The sequence below is a fragment of the Rhinoraja longicauda genome, chromosome 10 (assembly GCF_053455715.1).
Source record: "Rhinoraja longicauda isolate Sanriku21f chromosome 10, sRhiLon1.1, whole genome shotgun sequence".
Classification (NCBI taxonomy): Eukaryota; Metazoa; Chordata; class Chondrichthyes; order Rajiformes; family Arhynchobatidae; genus Rhinoraja; species Rhinoraja longicauda.
The window spans coordinates 15,570,778-15,593,066 of NC_135962.1; the positions used below are offsets into that span (position 1 = coordinate 15,570,778).

General features: G+C 39.9%; 1 protein-coding gene across 4 annotated transcripts in view; it reads right to left on the reverse strand.

Annotated features, from left to right (window-relative positions):
- pcnx1 (pecanex 1) overlaps nt 1-22,289 on the reverse strand; it is a 224,476-nt gene that overhangs the window by 91,238 nt on the left and 110,949 nt on the right. For 3 of the 4 annotated variants that reach the window (XM_078406252.1, XM_078406250.1, XM_078406249.1), the window contains exons 7-8: nt 9,906-10,038; nt 4,594-4,775 (exon numbers count right to left, since the gene is read on the reverse strand). The exons of the other annotated variant lie outside the window; for it this stretch is intronic. In XM_078406252.1, coding sequence (XP_078262378.1) covers nt 4,594-4,775; nt 9,906-10,038 — 315 coding nt within the window. The remainder of the gene's footprint in view (nt 1-4,593; nt 4,776-9,905; nt 10,039-22,289) is intronic. 4 annotated transcript variants of the gene reach the window in all.

Genomic DNA, 22,289 nt, shown 5'->3' on the forward strand with positions numbered 1-22,289 from the left:
AATAGAGCAACATTCAAAATGTTGAGTATCATTGCGCAATTGCCGATCGAAGCAAATGCTTATCAATTTGTTTGGCATCCCGTAGTGCTACTAGCAGCCTATGTAGAGACAGTGGTGATGATTGCAGTACGGATGCTTCGTTCGCCATAACTAAAATCCGTTATAAAGAGGACCATAATATCGACAATAGATTGTATACTGCAACCACTTTTGAATGTGGTTTTAATGGAAAGCCAGAGTATCACGTTTGCCAATACATTAACTCTTCTTTGTCACACAGAGGTTCATTTGGTGCCTGTTTCATCAAAAGCCTTAGAACAAAGGAGAACTCTCCTTTCACGCAGTTCCACACAAATACCCATTAATTTGATATAACATTCTTTTTTTATCATTTTCCTATTAAAAAATTCAAAATAACAGTCAATGACCACCTTCTTGGTAAATAACAAAAAGGAAATTTATTCAGAGATTTGAAGTGGAGTTTATACAAAGCTCTCGTTGCAACAGAGTGGGTCACTCATTCGGGGTGCGGAGTGTTTTTTTGTAGACTTATGATGTCACCTTAAGGAGAATAACCAAACAGGAAAACATCTCTGGTTGCTTAATTGCATCTCAACATTGCTAATTTGAACTGATGCCCACAAATTTAAAAATTGATCCATGAAATATAATTTCCCTGCCAGGGTTAAAAGCAGGAATTTTAATGGAATCGAGGAGGGACAGAAAGCAGATATCCAATGCAGCAGCAGTGTAGAAACAGGAAAAGTTAAGCATCGGGCAGCGAGCATTTTCATCAGTATTCGGTGTGCAAACCTCACATTCTTTTTTAATCAATCTGCAGACTAAGAAAATATAAGATGACTGTCAGAGATGAATATTTTTTATGGCCTTAATGCACTGGTAACGAGAAAGCTTAAGAGGGGGTCAATGACTCAAAGTTTCCAAAGAATTTGGTATATCTACATCAAAGCAAATACTTCAAAGAAGCAAAAAAGGAGATGGTTTTGGGATGATCATTTCTGGTTGTTGAAATGATTCAGTAAATAGCTGAGCTTTTTTTGTCAGTTGTTCCAATTAGTCTATGAAGAGTAATATGGCATTTGTTGGTGGACCATGCCCTGACTTCAGATCTTTAATACAAAACAGAAATTGCATCCTATTAGAAAAGATTACAAATGTAAGAATGCACAAAGGCTGCGCACAGAGGTCTTGCTGCAGGAAAATGAACAGATGGACGAGGAGCGAGGGAAGGGTTCCCAGTTGGAAACCATGTCCACAAAGAGTTTGTAGAGAGTAATTTAACCACCTCGAGTCAATGTGGGTCGACATGCAAGCCTTTCACTTCAAAAGCTCATCCACACTTAAATTTATCATCTGTTATTACCACAAATAAAACTCATTCCGAATCTCATTCCCAGACTCACGAGAACAATATCAATTTTAACAGTAGCCAGGCTGCCAGTGCAAGTTAGGTGCATTATTATCCTGTGCCCAGAAAAAGATACAAATTGCATTCAATTATATCCAACAAATGCATCAATTTTATCCTCAGGATTTCCAATTATTTTTTTAATGAATGTGACGTACAATTTGAATTTGCCAGACAATTTGAATAGGTCATTTTGGATTATTGGGTAATGACCACATCATCAAAATCAATGGAAGTTAGAACCTTATTTTTTAATCTTAAGCAGCTCATTTCAAGGCTGGAAAATTAACTGGTGGGCTGACAGAGAAATAATGTGTTAATTGACTTTATAGTTTCAGTTCTTTAAAAATGTTTGGCATTATTAAGATGAAACTGAAGACGTTGAGTAACTGCTTCCCATAATGGGGATGGTTGCGAAACAAGCTCCCACACTTTGAGGATAGGAAGTTAAAATGAGGATTCAAATAAGATACCAATGTTCGATTGTTGCTACAATCGAACATTGGTATCTTATTTGAATATGCTCTATTTGCCAGATCTTTGCCCATTGTGAGAAATGAGATATTGTCTTTTTGTTGTACATAAATAAGGAAACACGTGATCTAAATTGCAGAGTTGAGGTGAAAAAAATCTTGGTGCACCAGTCCCTAAGTTGCAAAGGCAGGTAGTCAAGTACAGCAAGTGACTGTAAAACTAGGGAGGTTGTGCTTCAGTTATACTGTGCATTGGTATGATATTATTTTAAGAAGAAGTTGATGTACTATTGATGACGAGGTTGTTGAAACAGGTACAATAGCAGCATTTAAAAAACACTTGGACAGGTACATGGATATGAGGTTCAGAGAGATACAGGTACAAAGTTTAGAAGTATATGTGCCAAACGCTGGCAAATTGGACTAGCTTAGATGGGATATCTTGGCTGCCGTAAATGAGTTGGGCTAAAGAGCAAGCTTCCATGCTGTATGACTTTTTAACTGTAGATGAGGTTTTAAATGCTATGATGCTTTGAAAAAGGAAAATGCTGCTAGCCCAGATGGTATGTCCCTCCACAGGATTTGCGAAATGGACATTGAAATGTTAACTGGACATATTCTTCCTAGCTTTGAGGTGGCTAGACTCCAGCTCTTGTCCTGAATAGTCACTTGGAGCCACGCCACAGTTGGCAAATCCATCAAACTGGTCTCCCAAATGTTTGTTCATAAGTAAGGGCTATACATAAGTTATAAACTACGGTGACTTGTGTGGGAATGCATAAAACTGCCTCACCATTTCCTTTTCTCGTGGAAAGATATTTTGTAACCTTCCTGAGATGTACTCCCTTGAACTGAATATGTTTACCATGCTTGTTGAATTCATGTTGTCAACTCGCACTCCGATCCTCAGTGCACTCACCTCCACATCCCAAACAGGATTTGCTTTTGTCCCCTCTGGATGTAAGCTGAGCCATGCAACACTTTCACTGCCCTGGAGTCAGTGGCCTGCCATGGGACACTGGAACATCTGCATAACACACTGTCTTGAATGATGAGGCTTGACTCTTGAAATGATATTCCCTAGCCAGGATTACCAATAGCTACTTGATTCTACAGCCAGTCAAGTACAGCTCCCAATATCATTGCACTCAGCCACATACACACCAAATTTAGTGTCTAATAGCAAATCTATGTATTTCAATTCAAGGTAGCAGCATCAAATTCCATAAATTATGGCAGGACAAGCAATAATAAAAGGCTCCGTACAAGAGATCTTTCTTGTATATTTGTGTCAGTTGATAGTTTTGAAAAAACGTACTGATATAGCAGTTTATGGATGTCCAAACATTATTTGAGCTACTACAACAATAGAGTTACTGCTGTAATGTAGGAAATGCGTCACCCCAATTTAAAAACAGCAAGAAGGCAAACAACAATATCTTAACAGGGTAAAACTATTTTTTTTCCTGTCAATGAGGAAAAAATATTGGCCAAGATACAAATATTTTGAGACCTGAAATCCAGAAATTAAGGTGCTCTTCAATAATTTTCATTGCATCATTCCACACCATAAAAATATTATTTTGGCATTTTCTTTAGTTATTGGTGGTCTAACAAACATCTATGTTTTTGTTTTGTGTGCAAATTTTCAATCAACTTAGAAACATAAACAAATAATTTTTGTAATTCTAGGACAAAAGATAATCTAGGTCACTATTTGGGTCATTCTTCGTCACCTGTGTGACCAAAAATGTGAAACGTTGTGGAATACACCTCTTCTAATTCTGAAAGCATTACAGGTATATTGTTTTGTACTGTATGTATGACTTATATATGTCGAAGTTTATCAAGTGTAATTTTTATATGGTATGCTGACAATGTTTAATTAGGGTCAGAGGTCAAATATGACTGGTCACACACCTGATCCGTTATATTTGACCACTGACTCCAAACAAACATCGTCAGCATAACACCTAAAAAATTTAGATGTTATGCTGACGATGTTTGTTTTGGGTCAGTGGTCAAATATGACGGATCAGGTGTGTGACCAGTCATATCCCTGTAATGCTTTCAGAATTAGAAGAGATGTGTTCCACAATTTTTCACATTTTTGGTCACACATGTGACTAAGAATGGCCCAATTAATTCTTAATCTTATGGTGAGTTTCCAACCATTCCAAACATCAGGAAATTTCCTTTGTGATATTTCTGAAGCATTTTTCTTACATTTGCATTGTATCGTTCAGTTTGTAACACTAAAGCAAATGTGTTGGATATCCATGGTGAATTATCTAAAAAATCCAGGGTAGGTCATGCAAAAATCAACACATCAAATCTGGAGAACATTGTACTTCATCAAACATTTGTTCTACTGAAATATTCAAAAAAACTCCACTGTCTAGTCATAAGCATGCAAAGTTCAAATTAGCAATTTAAAGAGATAGTATATCCTTAAAATGTTTGGGCTGAATTTTGCATCCCAAAATATTATTGCAGTAAACACATTTAACTATTTCAGCAAATGTCATATTTGACATCTCAGCTGATTTTGATGTATACATATGTTGCAGGTTTTAATTTTTAGTTGGCCAAAGTCATTCCCCAAAAGGATTACTATCTCATTACCAATTGCTTATAACAGAATATAATATTAACAACCGTATAACTCCAATAGTCTGTTTAGCTGCCTACCAAACTCATCCTGTAAACTGCAGCCACCAACAGCTGAGGCACTGTCATGTGATGCTTCCAAGTGGACACTTCCATTTCTGACCAGTAGAGAGGCGCTAGCACTAAGTACAGCAGCTTGTGATGTGGGACAGGGTTGTATTTTGATCTGGGAAGATGACTGACCCTGCTGACTATCTTGAAGGCTATAGTAAAAAGAGTGAATACGAAGGCATCACATCAAAAGACAACGAGAGCAAACATTGGCCTAACAGGGTTGACCATGCACTGGTTAATATAGGAACACGAAAGCATACCAACAGTCGAAGTTTGGATATTCATGCAGTTTTAGGTTACAAAATTTATGAATACAACCCATCAAATGAGGCACAGAACAGTATCAATAAGAAAACAGAAGGCAGAGAATTTTTAAAGCAACAAACATTTTTTAGACAATAGGCCAACCTCCGCTAAGTTAGCTGGTGTCCAATCCTAAATAATCCATTCAATAATAATTGTCATAATTTAGTTCATCCTGTGTACAGTACAGTATGTAGTTATTTTCAGCACAGCTACAGGATGGATATTGTATTTAACAAACTAACAATTCAGTGCACACAATGGATCTTGCACATTGAAGTGGGAGATGTCCTGTATTGAGAGACCAGTATGAAGACCCCTGGATCTATGTTAATAGATTGACATATATTCTAGTTTATTACCTTTTGAATCCTAATTATGCCAAAGCAAGAAATGTTTAATACATGCAAAAACCATTAAATTTGTATTTTTTTAATAAACTCGTTTAAATTGTATTGACTGCAATATAAATACGTACTTGCAAACACAATCAAGCTGCAAATCTGAGTGGTTTCTTGATAACTGATCATATACCCAAGCAAACACAATATTATAAGTTAAACAATCTGCACATGTTTTAGTGGGAGATGCACCAGGAGCTGGGAATATAAATCAAGGTGCAGTGAGAGAAGGCAAAATAGCCAGGTTCTCTTCTCATTGACTTTAGATTTCTCAACAAAAGTCAAATCAAAATTCTGCTCTACTTCCTTCCATCTATGGCCTACAACGAAGGCATGGGCAGACAGATGGAATGGGTTGCCACTTGCATTTGTAACTTAATGGAGTGATGTGCTTTGATAGGAACAAAGAAAGGCTACAATTCTAAAGGCAGGTTCAGGGACAAACAGACCTGGAGATATTGAGATATTGTCTTCAAATATGACAGAATAGATTGTGGAATCAGTTTTCAAAAGTCTTACAAGATGCTGGCTATTGTAAATTGGAAGCCTGTACTATAGTAAAATTGTGTTGAGCCTCTTTTTAAATGTTTAATCAGCTGCAGATGAAATTTAGTCTTAATCTAGTCTTCACACTTTAGGAAGGATTTGAAGATCTTGGATGAAGCACAGAAAAACAAATATTTTTGAATGATAGAGGGATATTGCCATCTTTCTAGTCATATAAATAATTTAGGAGTATCTTTTTAATTAAAAAAAACATTTGGTACTGACTATTGAGATGAGAAATTCTCGGTAAAATAATATCAGGATCCACCTGCTGATCATGGCAACATTATGTAGTAATAGAGATTTGTATTTCTTAAAAGCACTTGATAGAACCGCGAGCAAACATAGAAACATAGAAAATAGGTGCAGGAGTAGGCCATTCGGCCCTTCGAGCCTGCACCGCCATTCAATATGATCATGGCTGATCATCCAGCTCAGTAACCTGTACCTGCCTTCTTTCCGTACCCCCTGATCCCTTTAGCCACAAGGGCCACATCTAACTCCCTCTTAAATATAGCCAATGAACTGGCCTCAACTACTTTCTGTGGCAGAGAATTCCACAGACTCACCACTCTCTGTGTGAAGAAATGTTTTCTCATCTCGGTCCTAAAAGACTTCCCCCTTATCCTTAAGCTGTGACCCCTGGTTCTGGACTTCCCCAACATCGGGAACAATCTTCCCGCATCTAGCCTCTCCAACCCCTTAAGAATTTTATATGTTTCAATAAGATCCCCCCTCAGTCTTCTAAATTCCAGCGAGTATAAGCCTAGTCTATCCAGTCTTTCTTCATATAAAAGTCCTGCCATCCCAGGGATCAATCTGGTGAACCTTCTCTGTACTCCCTCTAAGGCTAGAATGTCTTTCCTCAGATTAGGAGACCAAAACTGTACACAATACTCCAGGTATTATTTTAGTAAATACTAAAATAAAATTGTTAATCCTCAACAATCTGCCATGGCCTAGCGGAACAAATTGAATGGTTTCCATTCGTTGTGAGAGAGACTTTCACAACTGGCAGGTTCAGTCATTCACTCCTCAAAACCATCACAGAGAGTATGGTTGATTTTATTTTTCATTGCCAGACTGGTGTTAGGAGGGGGGGGGACTAGATAAAACAAATCACTCTACTCTCTCAGATTGGAGATTTGGCACAAAACTAGCAACCTTGTCCCATTAAAACAAAATGTCACAAAGAGCAGTGAAACAAAAAGACACTTCTGCTGCGATGGAATGAATAACTCACGACTTCATGTCAAGATATTTTAAAAAATATCTTTTTGGAACATAGTATCAGAGTCATACTGTATGGAAACCATCTCTTTGACCCAATTTGCCCATACTGACCAAGTTGTCCCATCTACACTAGTCCCATCTGCCCGGGTTTGGCCCAGATTCCTCTAAACTATTCCTATCCTTGTTGCCGTCCATTGTCTTAAAACATACTGACAATGTAAGAAATAGGAAAGCCAGGCCAGGTTACAGCCGAGATGAGTGAATGCAGATTATAAATCTTGGATGTCAGAATACAATACACCTGGTGCAAGCACAAAAACACAATAGTAAAAAGCTATGGAAGTGGAGCTAGACAACCCAGGGCGTAGCTGGGAAACTACTGAACAACTTGCTAGAAACAGCCATGGAGAGAACAGTGACAGACAGAAGAGCTTCATTGCTGCTCTGAAGGCCAAAGGCATATGCACTTTAAGTACTTAATTATTACTGGAAGCATACCCGTTTCGTCAACTGCTGCCTTGAACAAACAGTTCAAAAACAACTGTTCCAAACAGTTGTCTTTATATACTGGATTTAACAATGAAGGAAAACATTTGGAATATGACATCTGTACTGCTGTGCATAAGCAATCCTGTTTATCCCACTATCCTGTCCTTTCCCAATGCCCTGTAAAGTCTTTGATTTCAGATTCCTACTTCACTCCCTTTTCAGGGAGCTTCAATTCATTCTTCCTCTACAGTTACTTCTGGCAGCACATTCTAGGGCAAACCACTGGCTGTGTAAAAACAATTTCTTCTTGTGGTCATTTTGGGTTTTTTGACATTATTTTCATTCTGTATCCCCTTGTTCTCGACTCTTCTGACAATGGGTACAGCTTCTCTCTATGATTTAAATATCTATATCAGAATCCCTCAATCTCTTTTATGCCAAGGAGGTCAATTTCAATAATCTGTTCACATAATTAAAATCCCTCCTAAATATAAATATCCAACCCATCTACATTTACATCTAAACAATTTAGATCACAAATAGATTCCAGCACAGATCTCTGCAGACCATCACTGCTCAGACTTCCAGCCAGAATAACAGACCTCATCAAATACTTTACTAAAATCCACAGAAACAACATTCAATGCCCTGACCAATCAATTCTTTCACTTTCTCAAAAAACTTATTCAAATTATTAATACATGACCTGCTGTAGACAAAGACGCTATCTGTCCATAATTATCCCATTCTCTTTCAAATGCAAATAAATTCTATCCCAAATAATCCTCTCCAATAGTTTCACTATCACTGACTTGAAGCTGACGTGGACAATCTCTATTTCCTTTCTTAAGTAAAGAAACAACTTTAGCTCATCTAGTTCTCTGGGATTACGTGGCTAGAGAGGATACAAAGTGTTCATTAAGGCCCCTGCAATCTTTCTTGCTTCTCACAATAACCCAGGATAGATCCCATTAGGCCCTGGGGATTTATCAACCATAATGCTTTTCAAGAAACCCAATGCCTCCACCTTCTTGATCTCAAACTGCCCTGGTTAATTAGTATACCCCACACAGATCTTACAATACATCATGTCCATCTCCTAGATGAAGAGATGTTTAGTACCTTGTCTGTTACCTGATTCCAATCACAAATTCCCTCCTTTATCACTCTCCCTGGTTATCGTCTTGTTTTAAACTGATGTCTAAAAAGCCTTGGGATTTTCTTGCCAATGGAATTTCATGGCCCCTTTTGGCCCTTCTAATTCCTTGCTTGCGTTTTTTCATGTTTGCTTCAGATTTCCTTGTTCTTTCATTCGATGCCTCTATTTATTTTGGTTTTTAGTCTTTTTCTCAACTTATCCTTCCGATTTCAATGAATTATACAGATAGCCCAATATCTATCTGTGCTTGTATCCGTTTTAGCATTGAATCCTAAAGATCAAAATATAGCACCTTAGATTTCTCAACATTAATTTTTATCTGCCACACAATTGCCCATTCCGTCAGTCTGTTTATATTTCCTTGAAGTCAACAACTATTGTCCTCGCATTTCAACACAACATTGAATTTTGTATCATCTGAACACGTGGCAACTGTTTCCTGTGCATCCTTAATCATTGGTGCACTGGGTTTCAAATTAATTGCTTCGTCACCCTGCAATCCTTGCTTCTACAGCCCTTTTAAATTCATCTTGTGTTGAATCCCAGCCAAGCTCCTGTTCTAATTCGCAATCTCGGGCAGTCGAACAATGCATACCTAACAGGGGGAAGTCATTTCACTTCAACAACAACTTTTTCCATGGCTTGAGTCAGATTTCATGTTGTTCAAAAAAGAGTATTAAGTAGAAACTCATGTATCAACAGAATTTTAGAGTGGGCAGGGCTGAGAAATAATTTTAAGTGATTAAATTCAAATAGAATAAATGAAAGTATTGAAGATGGGAAGGTGAGAAAAATAGTTTGCAGATTTTGGCAAACATGAATTGTAAAACAACATTAATAATATCAAACTTGTCTTTTAAGACCCATATATGCAGTTCTTAGACTAGATTTGTGACAATCACTGGCTTGTGATTTGGGGGACTTTTGTAAAATGGAGGTTTTACCATAGTCTAAGATTTGCAACATCAAAACATTATGCATAAAGCAGCGGACAAACATGCATTTTCATTAAGCCAACATGCTCGTGAAGTCATGCAGCAGTAGCTGAAGACACAGAACATGCTTTAGGTTTCAGAAGGAGCCGAGGAAGTAGTGAAACACGACTGATATTTGAGACATGCACTTTGCATGGTCATTTTAGGTCATACCTGAGAGGTGATCCAATAAGTGAGGCTGGAGGGGTGGGGTTACTGCCCGCATTGTGCCGTCGCCGCCGTACGGCTTGGCGTCTGAACGTGCTGCGTTCACGACGAAAAGTGACCGTCTCATCAGTGGATTGGGCTGACACAGCAAGATAGGTGTAAGCAAGACAGGCATTAACAACTCAGTCAAAAAAACAGGATCAGCAATTCTATTCCATTCATGTTAAATGGTTCTTTCTTTACACAGGCGACCCATAAAGTGGCATTTCTGTACCAAAACAGGAATGCTTATAAAAAGATTCACATATAGCAGAAAACTTCAATACCTAATCCATATGAGTTATTCTAGATCAATTTCAAAACTACAAAATAGGATAAAATGAAAGCTATATAAGGAACAAGTTGCTTTTAAAGTTAAATAATTCCAATGCTGAGATTCTTATATGCTAATTAACCATTGTACATTCCACTCAATGACCAATTTACACACCTGAAACCAAGAACATTAACTCCAGCTATTTAAAAAGTTACAAAAAAAATTCAAATAAATGGTTGAAAATTCATTGCTGAAATGTACAATTAATGAGAATTTGATTCATAGCCACTGCTGACGTGATAAACTCTGCACAAATTAGAAAGGAAATACAACAGTGGCAGCACAGTGGCGCAGCAGTAGAGTTGGTGCCTTACAGTGCCAGAGACCCGGGTTCGATTCTGACTATGGGTGCTGTCTACTTTCTCCCTGTGAACATGTGGGTTTTCTCCGAGTGCTCCGGTTTCCTCCCACACTTCAAAGACATGCAGGTTTGTACGTTAAATTGGCTTCTGTGAATTGTAAATTGTCACTAGAGATTAGGATAGTGCTAGTGTACACGGAGATTGCCAGTTGGCACAGTCTTGATGGGCGGAAGGACCTGTTTCCACCCTATCTCTCAAGCCTAAAGTCTAACTGAAACACCAGGGAATGTTTACTGCAACCAATCCAATTCTTCATATAATTATTATAGCTACTGCAAATGATCTTTCGAGCAATCACATACTTCTAAAAGTAGGCAACAGGATATGGAAATTAATTTCAATCTTTTTGGGAGAGAAGTGAAATGAAGGCTAATGCCCAGGTTCTGTTGTAATTCATCTCTTAGCAACACCACTCCGTGGAAGTGCTGCCCTCACTCATTAGACAGAGAAGTGGCGACTCAGAAACAAAATCTCATCCTATCTTTCCTTACAGGAATCTCTACAGGCCTCAGAGCTAAATTTTCACAAATTCTAAAACAAAATTAGGTGGAAAAAAATACTAAAAGTCACGTGTTGCGAATTAGACAGAACATTAACCTGTCAACAAGTATTAGAGACATTTTTAATATTATCTTTTACTCAGGTTTATCAGCTTCATTAAAATTAGCCATAGAAAAGCTGCCAAAAAAATTGTGGGCTCCATGATCTATTGGGAACAGTTCACCCAGATGCTCAAGAACAAGGACTGCAGTTTCATCCTGCCTCCAGCTACACTTCTCTTATTCAAAACATACATATTTATGTGGACAGACAGGAAATTGGGATAGGTGAAAAGGGAATGACAGAAGTAATAGATCAGAAATAGAGCAGGTTAACATAACATTGAATCACAAGCAATGAAATTCTGGCATGTAGCATAGAAAAAGCAGATTTTAAATAAACAAATCAAACCAAACAGGATATAATATTTGGTCCAAAAAGATTACTTTATTGTATTTGAAAGGTTCTACAGAAGAGGTAGCAGAGGTACTAGTGTAGCTTCAGGGAATAGTGCAACAGATATCAATGCACAAATTGAAGAGGGACAGAACACAGCTGGGAATTAATCACCAGTCATTTATCAATGGCAGGAAAAATAATGGAATTCCTGCTGGAGGAGAGAAGAGAAGAACATAGAGACAAAAGCACAATAAGTACCATAAGTGAAATCTTGTGTGATCTAACGTCCAGATTTTTGAGATAACGGAGAGAAAACAATGATAAAGAAACAAATGAGACATCTAGATTTTAAAAATACTTTGTATAATAAGGTGGTGTAAAATTACAGCAAACGGTACAAGTTGTGCCACGTGTTAGTAGGGTCTTAGGGAAAAAATAAACCAAGAGTTCATTTCTGGATGGATCAAATTAATAAGCATGCAATTTGTATCAATTCTTGGTCAGACTGCACTTAAAAGTACTGCATGCCGTTATGATCAGCACATTATTAAATCGCAAATTGCTCGAGTCCCAAAAGACTCAAATTCTAATGACGATACAGGATACAAACTGTTTCAGAAATGTTTATAGTTTACTTCCTGTGCTTGCTGTGGAAATGTATGTCAACATGAGGGCTACCAAATACATTCTCAACACCCACCTATCGAGAAAAAATTCTAAATGTACCTACAATGCACATTTGATACAAGAATTAGCAACAGTGATAAGGAGAGGAAGAGCAAGCTTTTCTTTGGTTAAGAAACCTGAAGAAAAAAAATCAAATGTTCAGAATTTTTAAACTACTTAAATGTTTTATCCCCAACAGTTACATATTCACTGGTAGCCTGATCATCTGATTTGAGGTCTTTGGAACAGGAAGCATACAATTCAAAGTCCAAGCTAAAGAGATCAACAGGCATGTGAGTGAGATTTTTAAAAAAGAGGAAAAGAGCCGAGCGCTTGCACGAGGCGTACAGCGGGCGGGGGTCAACAAATTTGAACATTTCTGAAAATTTACACACAAAATCACCAGTTTCAAACCTCTTTTAGTGCATTTCAAAGTAAAAAGGGACATTACAAAATAATGTGAACATGCCACTGTACACTAATAACATTTAAGTAAATTTGCACGTTAATTGATAATCAGCCCAAATAGGTGGTAATTGGCTTTTCTGCTGTATTTTACATTTTAACCCCGTCTTAATTAATTTAGTTATATGATCTTGCACTTAAATTTAATATTTACTCATTACAGTTCCACCACTGATTTTCTGGCACTCTTGGTTCCAGAGCTTTGCAGGTTTATCCAGCCAGCCAAGGAAGTCGGCAATGGGGATAGATTTGCTGGCTCCAGCAGGGTTAGAGTTCCAGAACCCAGACCGCAGGTTGCAAATTCAACCCACCGATCAACTATGGAAGTCCCAATGAGGTCGAGATTGGCTGCCTTGCCCAGCCTAGGTGCCTCATTTTCGGGGAAACTTCCAGGACGCGGGGGACTTCTCGCGGAACCCCTTGCGACCTCTAGCGGAACCCTTGTGTTCATTACAAGTCTATACATCATTTATTTTCTTTTTTTAAATCCGATTTCTCCGTTGGTAAACACGATTTTGGCAAAGTGAAAAACGCAGAAATCATGCAAATAGCACGGAAAGTGGATTTTAAAAACGCGGAAATCTGCGGAAACTCAGAAAATTCACATGCCTGGATCAACTGAATGTTCTGGGGAAGTCATGGAAATCTTTCTGAGAAGGTGGTAGTGTTAAAGAGATGTTCAAAACACAAAGAAATGAAAGGGAGGATTTCAAATGTGAATCTTGCAGATACAGGAGAAAAATACCTTTGTTCCTCCTGATTCACAAGACTGCAAAGGCAATCAGTTCATGAATTCCACTTTCTTACAGCTGCTGAGTTTAAGGACAATTTCAGCATCTGATCAGAATGAGCCAACAACAGAATGAGCATTAAAATGAATGCAGGAATTCTCATTAGAATAGATAAATAGCCATCTCACAAGCAGACTGATTATCATGCAGATGTGCAAGTTTGAGCCAAAAGGGATCCCAGTGTCAGATATTTTGCATTTTAACTTGACATTATCAATGCCCATAATTAGGCAGTTGAGATTCAGCCCAGTGTAGAGTGGAGAATAAATGCAAAGAAACACCAAATCATATTCAGACATGGAACCAAACAAAGCAAGACTGAACTAATTCAGTCAAAACTTTGGCGAATTGTTAAGAAACCCGAATGAATCTACAGGAACAAATAGACACAAATATACTTGTGTACACGAGTTGGCCACTTGGCCCCACACATTTGCTTTGTGATTTAATATGATCGTGATTGGTCTGATTATAACCACAACTCCCGACAATTCTTGCCGACAATTTCAGCTTTCAATATATGAAAATAGTTGTGTAACCAAAAGTGTTATGTCGCCATGGTTATGTTGCCACAATGTAGCCAATTGCGTAGTTAAAATAAAAATGGTTGACGAGAAATCAATGGATTAGTTGAATCATGAGCACTGAGATTTTTTTTGCACCACAGATACATACAGTAACTATAACCTAATTTATCCTGTTATGCTCTCTGACGCCTTAAGGCCTGGTAAGGGGGGGAAAATCAATACTCAACCAAAAGATGGTAAACATACTCTTCATGAATTTATTGAATACAAGTCTTACCAGGTTAATAGCAATTTAATAGAATTGTTTGAGTACATTACGAAGCAATTTAGAAAGAAAACACCACATTGTATGTATGGATTTAAGTAAAAGTCCAATGTAAATGCCACTATGTTTCGGAATCCTTCTCTAATACAGGAAGTAGCAAACTTGCTGGCCACTCTGCTTGCAACTATGGAAGGTACTGCAGAGTGCAAGCTTGCTCAGGTCCTCCATTAGTTATTTGTCTGTTTGATCCACACTAGATTAACATCCTTCCAGAGTTCCTGAAGCAGGAAAAGAACATCTAGGTAAGCATTATGCACTTGTGGATACAAGGACCTGTAGCTGGTATACAAAAAAATACACAAAGTGCTGGAGTAACTACACAGGTCGGGCAGCAGCTCTGAAGAGGGGCATTCCCTCCACTTGACTAGTTTCATTCCGCAAGACAAGGTCAAGTAATGCTCTTTCCGTCCTTGATCCATCTGCACACTGTGATCAAAGCTCTTTTGAACATATGTCAAACATTCCATCCTTCTGAGTAATGCCAAGTCAAAATCCCAATTAATATTCAGAAAATTAAAATGTTCTTGAACCATTTATTGCACCTATTTAATATCTGCCTACTGATTTGCTCTGCTGCCTCTTATTGACAGTCAGGTCTGTAAAACACCCCCAACTCAGCAACAAACATCCGTTTTGTCCCTAATCTCTACCCACATGGCCTAATTTCAGGTGTCTTCTTGAATATCAGGACAGAAGTAATGCAGTCATTGACTAACAGTGTAATGCCACCATCACTTTTACTTTTGATCTCTGTCTCATCTGAATATTTTATAACCTGGGATATTGAGTTGCTAGTCCTGCCCCTTCTTCTACCAAGTCTCACTGGAGGCAACAATATCCTATTTCCCCACTTAAATTGTTCTGAGATCAATTTTCCTGCTAACTCAGGTTAAACCTACTCCAACAACACCAGTAAACTAGATGTAGAGAGTGCTGTGATTACTTGAATGTGAAGAGGATGTTGTCTATTGTGAGAATATCTAGAATTAGGAATCAATAAATTTAAGAGATTACCCACCTAAAATCATAGAACAGCAAAAGGTTCTGAGTGATGCAAATCTCTTACAACGGGGGGGAGGAGGAGGGGGGAAGAGAGGAAAGGGGAAGGAGGAGAGAGGAAGGGGGAGGAGGAGAGAGGGAGGGGGGAGAAAGGAGAGGAGAAAGGGAGGGGGGAGAAAGGAGAGGAGAGAGGGAGGGGGGAGAAAGGAGAGGAGAGAGGAAGGGGCGAGGAGGAGAGAGGAGGGGGAGGAGAGGGGACGGGGGGAGGAGAGGGGAGGGGGGAGGAGAGGGGAGGGGGGAGGAGAGGGGAGGGGGAGGAGAGGGGATGGGGGAGGAGAGGGGATGGGGGGAGGAGAGGGGACGGGGGGAGGAGAGGGGACGGGGGGAGGAGAGGGGACGGGGGGAGGAGAGGGGACGGGGGGAGGAGAAGGGACGGGGGGAGGAGGGGATGGGGGGAGGAGAGGGGAGGGGAGAGGGGAGGGGGAGGAGAGGGGAGGGTGGAGGAGAGGGGAGGGGAGGAGAGGGGAGGAGAGGGGAGGGGAGGAGAGGGGAGGGGGCGAAGAGAGGAGGGGGAGCGAAGAGAGGAGGGGGGCGAAGAGAGGAGGGGGGGCGAAGAGAGGGGGGGCGAAGAGAGGAGGGGGGGCGAAGAGAGGAAGGGGGCGAAGAGAGGAAGGGGGGGCGAAGAGAGGAGGGGGGGCGAAGAGAGGAGGGGGGGGCGAAGAGAGGAGGGGGCGAAGAGAGGAGGGGGGCGAAGAGAGGAGGGGGGGCAAAGAGAGGAGGAGGGGGCAAAGAGAGGAGGGGGCGAAGAGGAGTGGGGGCAGAGAGGAGGGGGCGAAGAGAGGAGGGGGCGAAGAGGAGTGGGGGCAGAGGAGTGGGGGCAGTGGGGGCAGAGGAGGGGGGAAGGGGGAAGAGGGGGGGAAAGAGAGGGGGAAAGTGGGGGGGGAAAGAGGGGGGGAAGAGATAGGGGGGAAAGAAGGGGGGGAAAAGATAGGGGGGGAAAGATAGGGGGGGAAAGAAGGGGGGAAGAGGGGAGAAGAGAGAAGGGGGAGAAGAGAGAAGGGGAGAAGAGAGAGGGGGGAGAAGAGAGAAGGGGGAGAAGAGAGAAGGGGAGAAGAGAGAAGGGGAGAAGAGAGAAGGGGAGAAGAGAGAAGGGGGAGAAGAGAGAAGGGGGAGAAGAGAGAAGGGGAGAAGAGAGAAGGGGAGAAGAGAGAAGGTGGAGAAGAGAGAAGGTGGAGAAGAGAGAAGGGGGAGAAGAGAGAAGGGGGAGAAGAGAGAAGGGGGAGAAGAGAGAAGGGGAGGAGGAGAAGAGAGAAGGGGAGGAGGAGAAGAGAGAAGGGGAGGAAGGGGAGGAAGAGAGAGAACGGGAGAAGAGAGAAGGGGAGGAGAAGAGAGAAGGGGAGGAGGAGAGGAGAAGGAGAAGAGAGGAGGGGTGAAAGAGAGGAAGAGGTGTTTGTTGGTTAGTTACCTTAAATTAGATTTTAAATGTTTATACCATTGTGTTGTAATCTACCCAAGTGGAACTGCTGGTCCTCCAGTTTGCATGTGGCCTCACTCTGGCAGTATTGGTGGTCCATGGCAGAACGGTCAGTATGGGCATGGGAAAGGGAGTTAAGATGGTAACGGGGAGATCCAGTAGGCCTTGATGGACTGAGTACGTGTTCAGCGAAACAGTTACCTAGGCGACGTTTGGTTTCACCGATGTAAAGGAGGTCAGATTGGGAAGGCCGAATGCAGATGATGAGGTTCGAGGAGGTGCATGTGAATCTGTCTCACTCTCAAGGGCTGCTGGGATCTCTGGATAGATGTGAGGGGCTAAAGGGACTCGACTGCTATTGCAGGAGAAAATATGAGAGGAGGGTAGGTGGGAAGGAATGAATGAATCAAGGTGTTGAGGAGGAAGCAGTCACTGTGGAAAGCAGAAAGGGGTGGGGATGGGAAGATATGATTGGTGGTGCGATCACGTTGGAGGTGGTGGAAATGTCAGAGAATGATGCAATAGGATGTGGAAGCTGGATGGGTGAAAGGCAAAGACCAGAGGAACATTATCCTTTCTATTTCTGATGGGATTGGGAGCCAGAACAGAACGAAAGGACAAAGGAGACATGGGTGAAGGATCCATCTACATCAATCTGTGATAACCTCGAGTAGAAAGCCTCATCTTGTGAGCAGATGAGGCAGAGACGGAAAAAAAGAGTAGGGAATTGTGTCTCTGAAACAGGTAGGGTGGGATGAGGTATAGTACAGATAAATGTAGGAGTCAGCGGGTTTATAATAGAAGTTAGTTGATAGTAGTGAAGACAGAAAAATGAAGGGGTGAGAGGTGACAGAGATAGTCCAAGTGAATGTGAATTTCCACTATATCTGCTCCCAACATGAGGCTTCCCACTCTAGGACATCCAAGATGTCCTCATCTTTAGTAAACATGGCATCCCCTCGACTATTATAGATGGAGCGCTCACCCGTGCCCCGTAGTTCTGCTCTTGCTCCCACTCCACTCAGATATAACAAGGATGTTCCCCTGGCACTTATCTTTCATCTACTTGTCTCCGCATCCAACAAGTTATTATTCAACATTTTTGCCACCTATAAAGAGACTCCATCAGTAATCACATCTTCCTGTCTCGCCCCTTTCTGCTTTCCACAGAAACTACTCCCTCCACAATTCCTTGGTTTGCTCGCCTATTCCCATGCAAACCGCACCCTCGTCAACTACTGTCCCTTGCAACCACTGGAGATGCATCACCTGTCCCTTCACCTCCTTCCTCACCTCAATGAACGGACCCTAGGAATTCTTCCAGGTGAAACTGAGGCTCATGCGCTCCTCTTCTAGCTTCATCTACTGCATTTGGTGCTTCTCATGAGGTCTCCTTTACTTCGTTTAGACCAAGGGTAGAACACTTCTGCTCGGTCCACCAAGGCCTGCTGAATCTTCCAGTTGCTAACCATGTTAACTACTTGTAAACCAGCATCTGCAGCTTCTTGCATCTCCATGTGAACTCGCCATCCCATTCCCATACTTGACCAACCTCCCGTTCTAGTTCATGCCCTCTAATTCAGGCAGCATTCTGGTAAATCCCTTTTGTACCTACTTCAAAGCCTCCACGTCTTTATTGTAATAGGATGTCCAGAGCTGCACGTAATACTCCAAATATGACCTAATCAAACTTTTATAAAGTTGTAATGACTTTATTAAATTGTGGAAAAGTTCAAGAGGCTATGTGACTATTCCAGCTCCTAATTCAAGTTTGTATGTGAAGTCTGAATAAACTGAAAAACATTTTGACTTTAAACCTGATTACAATAATAAAACCACTTTTAATAATGTATTCAGTGATATATATTTTAAACTTCCATGCACTGGGCCTAATGCAATGTTACAGCTACATTTCTTTTTAATTAATGTTGAATGCATTGCTCATTTCTGGGAAAGGATAATGCTTCATGATCACAGGATATTCCTCAAATGAAATGCTTTGCATGAGGGAGCAGACTTGCCGATTTCAGTTGATTGCAGTGTCCAAATTGTTACAGAAACATAACAGGAAATCCATGTCTAGCTTGGTTAAAAGACAGCAAATTTCATATAGCATTACGTAGATCATTAAGGATAAACCATGCATTTAATTATAGTTAGCCTTTTCTAATTTGATTCTATCCTACTAACTTACAAAAGGATTTAGTTGACATTACAATAGGAACGTGTTCTTTTGGAGCTCTTTACTCATCGATTGGCAGGAAGCTAAGGTATTTAATATTCTGCCAGCCAACAAAGAAATTTCAGGCTGTTCTACATAATTCCTTTCTTTGTGCCAATATGGACTGGAGCTTTTATTAAATAAAAACTCAAACCTTGCCTATGATGGCACACTTTGGCGTATTCAAAAAATGGAAGATAGGCAGGCATTTTATCAAGCATTTTTTTATATACTGGGGTTATAATGCACTTCACAGCCAACAAAATGCTTTTGCTGTAGTTATGGTTCTAACAGATAAAGCAAACCCCAGAACACCAAGTTTCTCAAACAGCAATGATATAAATGACCAGATAAACTGTTCATCGTATTTAAGAGAGCTCAAGGGCTAGTATAACAAATTGGAGTTATTCAGCCTCTCAAGTCATTTCTGACATTTTAATAGATAACAGTTCGCCAGTACCTTCATTTAGCTGCAATTGCTGTTTCCCTTGCCTTCCTCATCCAATTTATTAAATAAAATAAGTGCAATTCAAAAAAATATTGAAAACTTTAACTGAATACATGTCTGCTTATAGGCTGAGAGAAAACATAGTTTACTCATTTGCTGGTACACATTGGAAGTACTGTGGCCATTCATCAATACAAAAGGCAGCGGACCAATTAGCTACTCCCAACAATTAATTTTAGTTTCAATACATGTTGGCAATTATGCAACTTCCCTGTAACACCTACAAGTTCCATTTGGCATTTGTTCAAGTTCCATTTGGCATTTCAACTCCAGGATGCACGTAAAAACACATTTTTCATACACTCATTATCAGTGCCTTTCTATAAAGCTAACAAATCACCAAAGCAGGAAAATAATCACAGATGCCATCTTAAATAACTCTGCACATAATACATCACCCAAACATATTTACTGTACATTTAAAATAATCAAATTGCTGTGTTAAATGTGCATTGTTAGAATATCATTTTATCTTTCACATCCCCTTTTATTATAAAATGTTCTGCTGAGATCTTCAACCAATTTTCATTTACAGACAAGGTCAACAATGTAAATTCGAAATGCATTTCATATGCCAAGGTATTCTTTGGGAACGTGTTCATTCCAACGTTTTAAATGGTTACCACCATCGATTGTAGATATGCACCATCCGATTAAAAACAAGCTATGTCAAGGTATGTTTGGCTCCAAGAGGAGACTTGCTACTCCTGTCTCCACATCTACATTTACCTAGCCGGTTGTGGAGCCAAACAACCTACTCTCTCTACATCTAGAGACATCCAGTGAGGCATGGCAAGGTCTCAACAGGCATGCCGCTGCATCACCCAGAGAGCACAAGCCACAAAATGGAGCCAAAGCCTCATCTCCTGCTCAGTCTGGGTAGGTTTTAAAAATATCTCTTGATCAGAGACAGAGACAATTATAAACAAAATTGCTTGTAATAATGAGAGCCTCGTATAACTAAAAACATGATAATAAACAAATTGAAGATTACCACCTTTCCTTTTCTAATCTAATTCATGAGATCAGAAGATGAGGCCTGTTCCTTAAGAGAGGTCTGGCTGATTGGAATTGGGAAAGTGAATCACAATGCTGAGTATTTCCCAGCACAATTGAGCTTAACCACTAAACCTTAAGTCAAATCCAGCAACAGAGCAGAATAAAAGAAGCACCGACATCAGTCATTTTGGACCCATGAATTCTTCCCAAACCTCTATACTCAAGCTGCAACTCTCTCTTAAATCAGTCAACCACAAGTAGTCGACCTAACTTAAAATGAAATTATAATATACAAATACATTACTATTCAAGATATGTTTCCAAAAAGTATCAAGAGAACTGTTCTTGCTCAATAGAAGCTATTTCAGTCTCTAGATTTTGAAAAGATGCTGAGCGGTGAAGTGAGAGAAATCTTTGAAATCTTGAAAGATTTTGACAGGAACATACGCAACATGCTACAATTTTCAAGATGAAATAAAACTAAAAGCCATCAATATAATTAAACTGCGACTGTGGAACATGTAATTCAGGATATGGTAGAGTCATCAGTGCCGATGCAACTAAAGGGTCTTTAGACAAGCGCTTGGGGGGAGAAGGCAATAAATGGTTCAGTTCTTTCCTGCACAAATGGTTATACCAACTAAGTTAAATGGGAAAGAATGGGAGGACTGAGCAGAGTGTATAACACCAACAAGGAGTTGCCGGAATGCCTGCATGCTGTGTAAAATTTCACGAACACAAATAAAAGTCACTTTAAACATTCAATAATCTTATTTTATATTATTATAATTCTGAAACTATAGTTGTTCAGGATCTTTCATCAGACCTCAACAGTTAACCCCGTTTCATTCTCACCAGATACTGCGTTACCTGTTGAATATCCTAACATTCACAAAAAGGGATTTGTAGTTTCAATTGTCTTAGGTTAGAATCTTGTTAGATTATGTTTACTTTTCCCTTCCTGAATAATATTCAGCGTTGCAAACTTCAGCATCACAATTAAGTTAAAATAATCAAATACAACATTGAACCAAGGTTTGCATTAAATCTATTGATTCTGCATTTCTGATTCAATTATGTATTCCACATTAGAGCTTCTTCATAAAACTGATACACCTTTATATAATTTTAAAATACTTGTAAATGAAGCATAAGACAAGACCCAGAAAGGTCCTCTCAAGAATATTCTCATGAAGTCATTATGCTTTTACAAATTAAGTTTAATACATTCATTAGAATGGCATTTATTCACAAAATGCTGGAGTAACTCAGCAGGTCAGGCAGCATCTCGGGAGAGAAGGAATGGGTGACGTTTCGGGTTGAGACCCTTCTTCAGACATTAGAATGGCAAATGAACTTCATATAATCAAGGACTCCTTGCTACTGTATTCAATGCATAGCTTTCCAGAACCTAAGATTCTCTTCAATTATTTTGCCGCTACTTTTCAAGATACTTTAATAAATGTTTTCCAACAAATCCTTAAAAGCGATTCATCCCGGTCACCCAATAAATGCCAGCATTGTATATTCACACCTCGCAAGCGTGCACACCTCCTAATCCAACCTACAAGTCCCAGATTCAGTAGTCACCCACTTCAGTTATTATGTTGGGCAATCTTGCCAAATGCTTAAAAGGTAATCCAAAGGGAACGAGAAATTACAAGTGCATTTCAAGAGCTGCTCAACAGCTGTTAGCAGAGGTCAGATATGGATTAACTGAATTCTATAAACCCATCCA